At 46.1% G+C, this 13,086-nt stretch overlaps 1 protein-coding gene across 1 annotated transcript in view; it reads right to left on the reverse strand.

Annotated features, from left to right (window-relative positions):
- The window catches only part of Cnbd2 (cyclic nucleotide binding domain containing 2), a 43,754-nt gene extending 35,549 nt beyond the window's left edge, over window positions 1-8,205 (reverse strand). The window contains exons 1-4 of the mRNA XM_027421318.2: window positions 8,158-8,205; window positions 5,246-5,383; window positions 2,856-2,909; window positions 847-1,010 (exon numbers count right to left, since the gene is read on the reverse strand). Of these exons, the coding sequence (XP_027277119.1) occupies window positions 847-1,010; window positions 2,856-2,909; window positions 5,246-5,383; window positions 8,158-8,205 (404 nt within the window). The remainder of the gene's footprint in view (window positions 1-846; window positions 1,011-2,855; window positions 2,910-5,245; window positions 5,384-8,157) is intronic.
- Window positions 8,206-13,086: the final 4,881 nt, after the last annotated feature.

Here is a 13,086-nt window from a genome sequence, read left to right on the forward strand (position 1 = left end):
TGATATTTTGTTTATGATCTAATAAAGCGTGTCTGAAGATCAGAGTGCAAAGCTAGCCACAGCCATAGAGGCCAGGCAGTGGTGGTACACACTTTTAATCCCAGCATTCAGGAGACAGAGGCAAATGGATTTCTGTGAGTTCAAGGCCACCCTGGGCTACATGAGAATGAATTGGTCTAAAGGAGAAACAGAACTCATACCTCTAATTCCAGCACTAGGAGGTGGAGAAAGGAGTGATATGGCTGGGAAGAGAGAGGACTATAAGGTGGGAGGAGACAGAAGCTCGTTGTAGTCTCAGTGAGTCGGAGCAACAGTGCTGTTGGGAGCAATCTGAGGTTCGATGGATCGCCCCTTTGGTCTGAGCTTTGGCAGAGGTAAGAACTCTCCAGTGGCCAGCTGCCTTGCTTTTCTGATCTGCAGCTTGAACCCCAATATCTGTTTCTGGGTTGTTATTATTTGTGCTTTGCCATATGATGCTTGGGGCTCTTCCAGCAAGAAGGGCATCATCAGATGTGACCCAGACCACAGGCTAAGTCTCTTTCCTTTAAAACTAGCCCAACTCCGGCAGTATTAGTCACAGAAAATGGACTAAGACACAGTGACTAGGATGAGTGTTCGCCCTCTTTGACCCTCGTTTCTGCATCTGGAAAGTGTGTGAGTTGGACTAGATCAGTTCAGCAACTCCTGTCAGATCATTTCGGATTCCATGACTGTAATCGGAGGACTCTCAAAGAGTGACTAGGCTATGCTTCTGCCCGCACCAGTGAGCACACAGGTGACCTGCCTTGTCCTCCTGACTAGTCCCACGCCAGCCTAGGAGCCAGGGGCTGTGAGCCTCTCACTGACCTTTCAAAGCGCATGACCTTGGCCAGGAGCAGCTGTAGAGTCTCTGCGTAGTTTCGGTAGCAATCTAGAACCTGAAGAACATTGCAGAGGGACTGGATCTCCTGTTCTGTCCTCCAGGATGGCTTCTTCTGTGTGATATAAATGGCCCGTGGAGGAAGATGACCCTGGGGAGACATGGCCAGAGGATTTTAGCTGGTAACTCTCCATATACTCACTTGTATGCTTGCCTGTTCTACACACAGCAGTGGCTAACATAGACTGAGGGTTGTGTGCCAACTATCAAAGCGAGCATCTCACTACATCTTCACCCAGCCCAAGAACCGCTCCCATTGGTGCAGAAATTCAAAAAATAAGCAGCTCTGCCCCCTGCCAAGGCAGGATATGGGCTATCCTTGCTCCAGGACCTCATGGTCCCCAGCACAAGCATACTGAAACTGGGGGACAGCTGCTTGTCTCAGTAACATGTTCTTCTGTGTAGGGACCAGTGAGACCTGACCCATTGGACTGTCACTATAGGCCACACCAGCCACTGTGGACATTCCTTCTGAAGCCTCTTCCTTCTCTTGTCTACTATGCACAGAGTGTCCCTCAGTTCTAGAATTCTGTAGTGTTTACAGAGCCCCCCCCCCAGTTTCCTGAGTGAATCAGGGCAAAATTTTGGTAACCCTTCTATGCCTAGTGTCAGGCATTGGCTCATCTGAAAAACTGAAGAAATGCAGGCTTTAGAAGATTTCCTTACAATGCTTCAACAATGAGGTGGCATGAGAAATCAGACTGTGTCCAGGAGAACCAAGTAACAGGACCTATACCTCCAAATGAGTGGGAGTGGGACATGGGATGGGTACATGTGGCATTAGTAACTAGTTATAAAGTTCTGTTCTCCCTCTGTCCTCAGAGAAGAGCCCAAATGACTACTACAGACCTGGACCAAGTCCAGTCTGAACCAGTGAGAATGTGACTGGTTCCTTTACATTTAAAATTGGATAGTAAATGAAAATTTAATATCCAGGATTTGGTGGTTAGAAGAGAGGAAGGAGCTGGGTGTGATGGCCCTGCCTTTAATCCCAGGAGGCTCTATAAGTTTGAGGCCAGCCTGGTCTATAAAGTGAGTTTCAGGATAGCCAGGGCTACACAGAGAAACCCTGTCTCGAAGAAGAAGAAGAAAAAGAAGAAGAAGAAGAAGAAGAAGAAGAAGAAGAAGAAGAAGAAGAAGAATTAGAAAAAGAGCAGAAGGTAACGATGCTTGAGCCAAAAGACCACATCACATAGCCCAAAGACCCACACAGACATAATACCCTTCTCTTGTCAGAGCATAACTATACTTGAAGGACATCCAACACAGGAGGGGACATGTATGTCAGCATCCTCAGAGAGCTCAGGACTAAACCAGAATTCACCAACAGAACACGGAGTTTCCCACTACCGGGTTTTGTTCTCCTCTGGCTGGGCCCATCACATCCTCCATTTTGCTTTCTGCTGATTTCTTGTAAGTCCAAATCCAAAACTCCCCCAGATTGAGGAGTTTACCATTGTTTAACTAAGGAGGGCCTCAGTTAAACAATGGTAAACCAGGGACAGGGGACAGGATTGTTGTCATCAGAGATGGAATGGCTACTTCTAAGTGGCACGAGGACTGGCAGAGCCTGAACTAAAACCAGCTTGGTGCATGCTTCTTCCAGCCTGAAACAGACAGAAAAGCAGACCCACCCCAACTCCCACCAGGGGAAAAGCACACGCCCACACACCTCCAGACCCACCCCGACCCCCACACACCTCCAGACCCACCCCGACCCCCACACACCTCTAAGACCCCCACACACCTCCAGACCCACCCCGACCCCCACACACCTCCAGATCCACCCCGACCCCCACACACCTCCAGATCCACCCCGACCCACACACACCTCCAGATCACCCTGACCCACACACATCTCCAGATCCACCCCAACCCCCACACATCTCCAGACCCACCCCGACCCACACACAGGGAGAAGTCTGCGCCCACACACCTCCTCTGCAGCAAACTCCGTGGTATCAAACGAGATCCGGCATTGCTTCCTTTTCTGAAAGAATGGAGGCAGAGAACAGAAAATCAGTAAACCTGCCCCTGGAGTTCTGCTTCGAAAACCCTGTCTACTGGGCCACTGTGATAGTAAACCATGGGAAACCTCCAACCAGCTGGCCCTTTATCACCTCTGTCCCCAAACCCCTTACTCAGCCCTAGGGAAGGACAGGGTAGAGAAGGAAATGACAGAAGGGAAAAACAAGAGTAAGGGAGTAAAGGAAGAGGGAAATGAGGGAAACAGAACGGACAGCATGCAATGGGGAAAATGGGCAAAAGGAGGGGCAGGTGAGGTCAAGCTTTGTTCAGTTCTATAGTAACTCAAACGCAGCACATCTTCCTTCTGTAGCTCTGTTTAGTCAGTAGGACAAAACTGGTTGTATCGAGTCCCATACTGGAAGAACTTGCCTAAGAGGCGGCCACATAGAAAGTAAGTGGCCAGCTGGATGGTGGTGACCAACATCTTTGATCCCAGCACTTGGGAGGCAGAGGTAGGCAGAGCTCCGTAAGTTTAAGGCCAGCCTGGTCTATAGAGTGAGTTCCAGGGACAGGGCTCCACTAAGAAACCCTGTCTTGAAAAACAAAACAACAACAACAACAAAAAAGCGGGTGAGGGGGGGAATGGGGGGATACAGGCTAACCCAATCCAGTCTCATGCCTGACAAAGGAGGGGTGCAGAGGGGAGAAAACACACAGGAAGAGGAAACACAGAGGAAAGGTGGCCAAACCTAGGGACCCATTCTCCAGACAACACCTCAAATGGTTCCCTAGAGTTCACTTGGGTTCCTTGCCTGCTGTGAAATGCTGTCCTCCTGGCATGACAGCCATTTCCACCTCCATGAAAGCAGCTGTCGCTACTCACCAGAGACCCTCAGATAGCCTTCGGGGTCCCAGCGGGGTGGGGAGGGACATTAGACCCTCACCTGATAATTTCAGCAGCACCTCACCCCTTCCCTCAGGTCTGTTCCACCTGCATGCACTCTCCAGGGTGCTAGAGCAAAGAGTTTGTGGAGGGTATCTCTATCCAGCTTTGAGAGGGTTGTCATCCATACTGGGGTGAGGCTTTTCAGTGATGTGGCTGTTTAGAGGTGACCTGTGCTCCTATGTAACTCCTCTCTCGAGCGTCTAAACACAAGCTTAAATAAAATCAGTGGTTCACCAAGTTACTGGTGTGTGGAATCCGTGCTTTGCTTTGTTGTTGGCACCCTATCTGGAGGAGGTAGATATTTGTTTGAATCTCCCCAGGAAAAGTTTACACAACCCTGCCTTTACCCCATCCCTCTTCATTTCTCAGTGGTGCTCCTTGGGGAAGTTCACAAAGGAAGAGAGAGAGGCTCAGAAATACAGTCACATAGTCACATACTCCATGGGAAACTAGCCTCTAGCTCTCCCCATCTAGCCCGGTATTCCAGCCCAGCTATTCAGTCAACAGCCACATGACCCCTCTAGTTGCCATCACAAGGTTTCTCCTCTACTGGAGGCCACTCTGACTGAGCACTGTGGTGACAAAAAGAGCTCATGATTTACTATTGAGATATTTTAAGCTGGGACCTTCTTTATCTTGAAAATGAGGTCAGCGTGGCAAATGGGGCCCTGAAAAATGTCCCCTTCCTTTGGAAAAGAGAGTGTACATACCTTAAAACACTCAGAAAAATCCTGCTTCTGTTGTGGCCCCAATTCCTTCAGGCTCTTGTGACTACGTTGGAACTTTATTTTTTATGTGCATTGGTGTTTTTCCTGCATGCATGTCTGGGGTGGGGTGGGGTATCAGATCCCTGGAACGGGAATTACAGACAGGTGTGAGCTGCTATGTGGTTGCTGAGAATTGAACCTGGATCCTCTAGAAGAGCAGTCAGTGCTCTTAACCACTAAGCCATCTCTCCAGCCCTGTGATTATAGTTGGAAAGAATACCAAGCCTCCCTCATCCCTGGTGTTTCATTCCACCTGAGGGATGTGTGTGAGCAGTACACCACTGACCTCGACTTCCACAAGGAAGGGGAATGTGGACAGGAACCCCCCCCTTTTCTCCCTACTCTCTGTTCTGCCCTAAACCCAGGGCAGTGGGCCCTGCTACTGTCCTGCACCAGGGGACTGCCTTAGCCAGCACTGCCTGTCACCAGGTCATGAACGGATATCTAATTCAGGGTTCAGTCTTTGGCACCCCACTTGCGTGATGATATCACCTCTCCAATGCCAGGCTGGGATGAAAGGAGGCAGTGGTTGGATTTCACCCATCTGCTTTCCCTTATCTTCTCCCACAGCTGGCTTTGAGCGAGGACTGGGAGATGTGGTACACCCATTAAATCCCAGAAGCCTGGCTGAACAGAGTGACTTACATCCCAGAAGGAGAAGACAGGGTGCTTCCGTTGGATAGGCTCGGTGATCTGATACTCCCGGAAGCCCCTGAGGCCTTGGCGGAACATCTTACATACTCGAATCATCATTATTATGTCCATGGTGAGCTGGTACAGCCCCTGTGGAATCACAGTGAACCAGGTCAATGAAAGCCGTCTGCCCTCAGGTTGGGCAGCTCTAAACAGGGCAGAATACAATGGGGGTGAAAGGCAGTCATGTGCTGGAACAGTGGTTCTACACAGTCAGAAGTTTTGCTTTGGGGATGGGGGCTGGGGTGCTGGGGTGCTGGGGTGCTGGGGTGCTGGGGTGCTGGGGATTAAGTTAGGGCCTGGGGCATGCTAGGCATGAGCTCTACCGCTCAGGAACTACTCCAATCTCTCAGAAGTTTGAAAACCAGTTGAAATTTTGTTGGTAGCTTTAAACTGACCTGGTTTGGGGGAAGACACTGAGAGCAATCTCCTCACCAGGAGCCAATTGTTAAACATTCACAGTGCACTAATGGCTTTTTTTGTTTGGTTGGTTTGGTTTTCCAAGACAGGGTTTCTCTGTGGCTTTGGAGGCTGTCCTGGAACTAGATCTTGTAGACCAGGCTGGTCTCAAATGCACAGAGATCCGCCTGCCTCTGCCTCGTGAGTGCTGGGATTAAAGGAGAGTACCACCACCACCTGGCTGGTTTTTATTTTTTTGTGGAGAAAATAAAGAATACAAGAACTGAGCCGGGTGTTGGTGGCGCACACCTTTAATCCCAGCACTCGGGAGGCAGAAGCAGGCAGATCTCTGTGAGTTCGAGACCAGCTTGGTCTACAAGAGCAAGTTCCAGGACAGCCTCCAAAGCCACAGAGAAACCCTGTCTCGAAAAACAAAAAAATAAAAATAAAAATAAAAATAAAAAATAAAATAAAAAATACAAGAACTGTGTGTGTGTGTGCACTGGAGCATGTTCAGTGAGAAGATATACAAGTACTGTGGAGTCGGATGGCTTTGAAGAGAAAATGGTCAAAAGGATCCAACGCTGCTAGTTTTGAACATGGGGAAAATGTCACAAGCAAAGAAATGTGTGTGGCTCTAGAAGCAGAGGTATCCAAGACCTTTGGATTGGTTCTCTGGAGCCTTGCAAAAGGAATGCAGGCCTACAGACACCATTTCTTATTTTGTTTATTTATTAGCGTGGTACTTATTTTCCTGTTTATTGGTTGATTAAATGTAGGACCTTGCCTATGCTAGCTAAAGACTACCACTTGAGCCATATTCCCAACTTCTGACACCACGATTTTTGCCCAAAAGACCTTGTCCTGGAACTTGCTCTTGTAGACCAGGCTGGTCTCGAACTCACAGAGATCCATGTGCCTCTGCCTCCCGAGTGCTGGGATTAAAGGTGTGCACCACCACTGTCCGGCTTAGTCAGCATTTTTTAAATTATGAAAATTTTCAAATATAAAATTTGAAAAGCTATGTCTAAGCCAGGTGGTGGTAGCACACACCTTTAATCCTAGCACTCAGGAAGTAGAGGCAGGTGGATCTCAGACTTCAAGGCCAACCTGATCTACAGAGCAAATTCCAGGACAGCCAGGGCTGCAAAGAAAAACCCTGTCTCCAAAAACAAACAAACAAACAAAAGAAACAAAGAAAGAAAAGAAAAGCTATGTCTAATGATTGCTCATTAAATTTGCCAACCAATGTTTTGCTGCCATATTGACATTTTGGGGTTTTGTGCATGTGCAGGTCAGAGAGTTTGCTGTGTCTCTTAATAATGAGAAGCTATACCCATAAAGTCCGACCAATCCGGCTGCCTAAACATGAGCTGCACAAGGACAACACTAATACATATGGTAAAGTGGACAGAGGAGAGTCCACAAGGCTTCAGCCCGACACAAAGAACTACAGACGACTAAGGATGCTGAGGACAGGAGAGGCAGTCTTCCCAGTGTGCTAGCTTGAATGTAACTGTCCCCCAGGAGCTCATAGGCAGTGATACTATTAGGAGGTGTGAGCTTGTTGGAGGAAGTGTGTCACTGTGGGGTTAGGCTTTGCGTTCTCCTGTGCTCAAACTACTTCCAGAGTCACAGTCCATTTCCTGTTGCCTGCAGGATGTAGGACTCTCAGCTATTCCTCCAGTACCATGTCTACCTGCATGCTGCCATACTCCTTGCTATGATCATAGGGGACTGAACCACTGAAACCGTTTTCCTTTATAAGAGTTGCTGTGGTTGTGATGTCTTTTCATAGCAATAGAAACCCTAACTAAGACATTCAGGGAAGCACGCCAATTGTTTATCTAATACCAAATGGCTAGCTGTGAAATATATATGTAACATTATACAGATTGAACAAGTTGTATTTAGAGATATTTATGTATATACATAGATATGCATGTAACAACAATAATGAGAAAAGTGGCCATGAATTTGAAAGAGTGCAAGGAGAGCCATGTGGGAGGGCTTAGAGGGGGGAAAGCGAAGGGAGAAATGACAGAATTATAACATAACCTCAAAAATAGAAGAAAATCTCAAAGTACTTCATTACCAATGTTAATGCTTCCTGAGTATAATTTACTATCATCGGGTCATTATCCTCAGCAGTGAATTCTTGTAGAAGCTAACATCATTGCTCTTTACAAAGGAGAAAAGCAGTACTGCAGACCCAGTTATGTGTCTAAGGTCACACGACTGGTAGGTTTGGGCATCTAAAGCCAAGCAGCCAGGCTGTGAGTCCAAGAGATACAGGGTGACATCACCCATCTGCTGCCTCCCCCCACACCGGCTCCTTCTTCCTTGATGCCTGCTCCTTTAAATCTGTTTAATAATTCCCTCCCACTGGTCTCCAGAGCCAGTGCCAGGATAGGCTCCAAAGCTACACAGAGAAGAAAACCTCCCAGAACTGGTAGCTGTCTTACCTCTTCCACCTTCAGGACCTGCCAGCTATGAGACTTCCTTCTCCTCATGGTGCCTAAGGTGGCAAATGGTATTAATGGGCCCTTTGCCTTTCACGGAGAAGACAACAAATCTTCATTTATGAATCATAGAAACAAACAGCTTCCCTCAACGGCAAGGCAATAACTGCTCCTCACTTCACACCCTGCCAACAGCTGCTGGAAGCCTGATTCCAAGAAAATGTTATTCTGAGAATCTGCTGATGTCACAAGTGAAAATTCTGGACAGAAGAGGAGGCAACAGTATGATATCAGAATCTAATACTTATTGAGCTGTCATGGGCATTATCCTAACAACCCATATGAGGGGCCTTAAACCCAACCCTATTCATGAAGACACTGGGGCTCAAGATGACTCCCAGAGTCATTGAACCATCTTGAAGAAGGTAAAATTTTCCCAGCTTCAGGTAAGGACATTCAGCACATCAGCTCAGTAATATTGAGACTTAAAAGACACTAGGGAATGGGCGCACAACTTTGTCCCAGAAGTCACAATCAGGGAATCCTTCAAACAACTGCAAGATAAAATGCTGAAGGACCTTGGTAAATGACTCTGTGGTCCTAAGAGCAGAGAAGAAAAAGAGAACAATTACTGTCCAACTCTCTCCTAGGAAGATGTACCCCCTGATGATAACTATGACTTAACTATAACCACTTAACAGTCTTTCTGCCTGCTCATCTCTTTCTGCTCTCTTCTCTAAGGAATCATAAGAATAAGGTCTGTAGACTTGTACATATGTTTGTTTCCTGGTTTTGATACTGGATTATATTATGTAAGACATTACTATTGGGGAAAACTATGTAAAGAATACAAGAGCTCTCTAAACTATGTGTGTTGGAAAGAAAATGATTCCCGTAAACTCACAAGGAGTGGCACTATTAGGAGGTGTGGCCTTGCTGGAGCAGGTGTGGCCTTGTTAGAAGTGTGTTTCTGTCTTCACTTCTTGCTTCCTTACAATCTGGAGGTAAAACTCTCAGCTCCTTCTCCAGCACCATGTCTGCCTGAGTGCTGCCATGTTTCTGGCCATAATGATAATGGACTAAACCTCTGAAACTTTAAGCCAGCCCCAATTAAATGTTTTCCTTTATAAGAATTGCCATGGGCCGGGCAGTGGTGGCACAAGCCTTTAATCCCAGCACTCATGAGGCAGAGGCAGGTGAATCTCTGTGAGTTCTAGGCCAGCCTGGTATACAGAGTGAGTTCCAGGACAGCCAGGGATACACAGAGAAATCCTGTCTTAAAAAACAAAAAACAAACAAACAAACAAAAGAAGCAAAAGATTGCCATGGCCATGGTGTCCCTTTACAGCAATAAAACTCTAAGACATACTTTTACAATTTTCTATGAGTCTATAGGAGTTATGGTGGGACTAGAAAGATGCCTTAGCAGATAAGGGCACTCACTGCTCTTGCAGAAGACCTGGGTTTGGTTCTCAGCACCCACATGGTGGTTCACAACCTGTAACCCCAGTTCCTGGGGATCCCAGATCCTCTTCTGGCCTCTGTGGACTTCTGTACATACACGGTAGGTACACATACTCACACAGAATTGCACACATACACAGAAATACCAAAAAAGAGCAGTTATGTTTAAAAAAAGAGAATAAACATTACAAAACAAGAAAAAGAAGGAGGCAAGAAACAAGAAAAATAGGGGCTGGAGAGATGGCTCAGAGGTTAAGAGCACCGACTGCTCTTCCAGAGGTCCTGAGTTCCATTCCCAGCAACCACATGGTGGCTCACAAGCATCCGTTATGAGATCTGGTGCCCTCTGCTGGTGTGCAGATATATGTGGAAGCAGAATGTTGTATACGTAATAAATAAATAAAATGTTTAAAAAAAAGAAACAAGAAAAATCAATGTCAGATGAAAGACACAAAATAGGAGAAAAGAAATAACACAAAACAGATGCTAATCGTGAACAATAAAGAATTCAAAAGGCTTGGCAGGTTTAAAACAAGAGGTCAAAGACCAAAGAGAAGACAGAATCGTCCATAGATAGATGATATAAATGGAGGAGGCAGGCTTTTTGGAAGTGAAAATCACTTTAGAAACTCAGCTAGCCTTGCTGACAACAAAAGATAGAACTGCAAAGAGTAAGTGAAGGAGCCGGAAGTAAATTAGAAAGATTGACAGGATCCTGGGATGTTGCACACTTGTAGACAACCCCAGATCTGAGAAAGAAAAACATGAGCAGGGTCAAGAAATACTATAGCCTGTGTATTAGTATTAGAAATACTAATACATGTGTGGGAGTGGAGAGAGGTGGGAGACATAAGGATAAGGGCTCTTTGATTTTCCTTTTTGTGTGTGTGTGTGGTATTTGGGGTTAAGCCAAGGACTCATTAAGGAAGCTGTCAGTCAAGTGCTTGCCCAACAAGTATAGAGACTTGAGTTTGATCCACCTATATAAAAAGCCAAGTTTGACAGCACAAGACAGCAATCCCAATGCCTGCTGGGAAGGCAGAGAGAGGTGGCTCATTGAGGTCTGCTAGTCAGCCAAGCTAGCCTAGCCTACATAGTGAGCTCTAGGCCAATGAGAGACTGTCTCTCAAGAAACAAGACAGTGACTGAAGAGACAGCTCAGTGATTAAGAGCTCTGGTTGCTCTTGCAGAGAACCTGGGTTAATTTCCCATACAGCACCCACATGGTGGCTTACAACCATCTATAAGTCAATTCCAGGGATCTTATGCCCTCTTTTGGCCTCTACATGGTATACAGAAATACCGGGAAAACACCCCAATCCATAAAAATAAATAAATCCCCCAAACAACAACAATAACAAGACAGATGGTTCCTGAGGAATAACACCCAAGGTTAATCTTGGTTCTCCACATGTATCCATACACACCCACCCCAGTACATATATGAACACACACACACACACACACACACACCAAGGGGAGTAGACAGATGGCTCAGTGGTTAAGAGCACTGGCTGCTCTTCTACACCACTCAGGTTCTATGCCCAGCACCCACATGGTGGTTCACAACCTTTTTTTTTTTTTTTTTTTGGTTTTTCAAGACAGGGTTTCTCTGTGGCTTTGGAGGCTGTCCTGGAACTAGCTCTTGTAGATTAGGTTGTTCTCGAACTCACAGAGATCCACCTGCCACTGCCTCCCGAATGCTAGGATTAAAGGCATGAGCAACCAACACCCAGCCACAACCTTTTATTAACTCCAGTTTCAGGGGATCTTTGCCCTCTTCTGGCCTCTGAAGGCATCAAGAACATATGTGTTACAAAAACATACATGCAGGCAAAACACCCATGCACATAAATAATCTTAAAAAAAAAAACCACTAAGAAGCAAGACTTGCCTAAAATGGAAGTGAAAGGAAAGAAAGACAAAAATATCTTTTAAAGATTTAATGATGTGTTAATTGGTGGAGGTGGGTAAGCACTTGAGTGCAGGTGCTGTGGACTCCAGAAGAGGGTGCTAGATTCCATGGAGCTAGAGTAACAAGTGGTCATTATGCCCTCGAAGTGGGCTCTAGGAGCTGAGGGAACTGGCAGCTCTTCCAGAGGTTCTGAGTTCAACTACACGATGCTTAACAACCACCTATGAAGACATCTGGTGCCCTCTTCTGGCATGTGTTGGGACTATAGAAGCACCAGCCCACTATTTTTTTTTTAAAGAATTTATTTATTTATTATATATACAACATTCTGCTTCCATATATATCTGCACACCAGAAGAGGGCACCATATCTCATTGTAGATGGTTGTGAGCCACCATGTGGTTGCTGGGAACTGAACTCATGACCTCTGGAAGAGCAGTTGGTGCTCTTAACCTCTGAGCCATCTCTCCAGCCCCCACTATTATATTGCTAATGCCAGCAGGTCTACTATTGTTTACTGTGGCCTCAGGGTAGAATGCTTCCTAGTCTGCATCTCTATGTGCCTAAGCATCTGAATAGGCCTGCACCTGGGCAGAGGTGCTAGGAGTGTAAGTAAGTGAGGGCAGAGAGTTAGGAGCCATCGAGCAGAGAGGAGTCAAGAGAAGGACAGAAATGACCTCCTCGTGGAAGGCCATGGTTAAGAAACAACCAAGAAGATGGTGAATAAACAAGAGACTCTAGTTTTACAGCATGGAACTGAGAACTCTCTAAAGATGACAAGATGCCTGTGTTTGGTCTTTATCACCGTTGGGTTGCTAGAAGTTTCCAAGCCCATGTTCTCCCACTCAGGCCGAATCTCAAGGCTGTTGTGGTTTGGAGCAGAGACCGGCCGGGCATATATAGACAGGCATGCCTATATATATGCAGGCAGAACACTGTATACATAATAAATAAATAAATAAATAAATAAATAAATAAATAAATAAATCTGAGAGAGAGAGTAGTACATGCTCTTAAATACTGAACTGAGTGAGCTCTCTCTCCTGCCCAGAAACAAGGTTTTGAAGCATCTAGGACACTGAATTTTTGTTTGTTTGTTTGTTTTTCGAGACAGGGTTTCTCTGTAGCTTTGGAGGCTGTCTGACTAGGCTAGCCTCGAACTCACAGAGATCTGCCTGCCTCTGCCTCTGCCTCTGCCTCCCGAATGCTGAGATTAAAGGCATGAGCCACTAATGCCCGGCCTAGGACACTCAATTTACACTATCTTACCAAATACAAGATTTATTAATGGGGGTAAAGAGATGGTCAAGAGCACTTGCTGTTTTTGTTCCTGCACTAGCAGAGGATTCTGGTTCAGTTCCCAGCATCCACATGGCAGCTAACAACTGTAACTCCAGTTCCGGGGGATCTGAAGCTCTACTCTGGCCTCCACAGGCACCAGGCACTCTAAAACACAGACATACATGCAAGCAAAATACCCTTAACACATAAAATAGTAAAAATCTAAAAATTAAAAAAAACTTCTTGGTGTTTTGTTGTTGTTTTGTTTTTTT

This window comes from Cricetulus griseus, chromosome 6 (assembly GCF_003668045.3).
Source record: "Cricetulus griseus strain 17A/GY chromosome 6, alternate assembly CriGri-PICRH-1.0, whole genome shotgun sequence".
Lineage (NCBI taxonomy): Eukaryota > Metazoa > Chordata > Mammalia > Rodentia > Cricetidae > Cricetulus > Cricetulus griseus.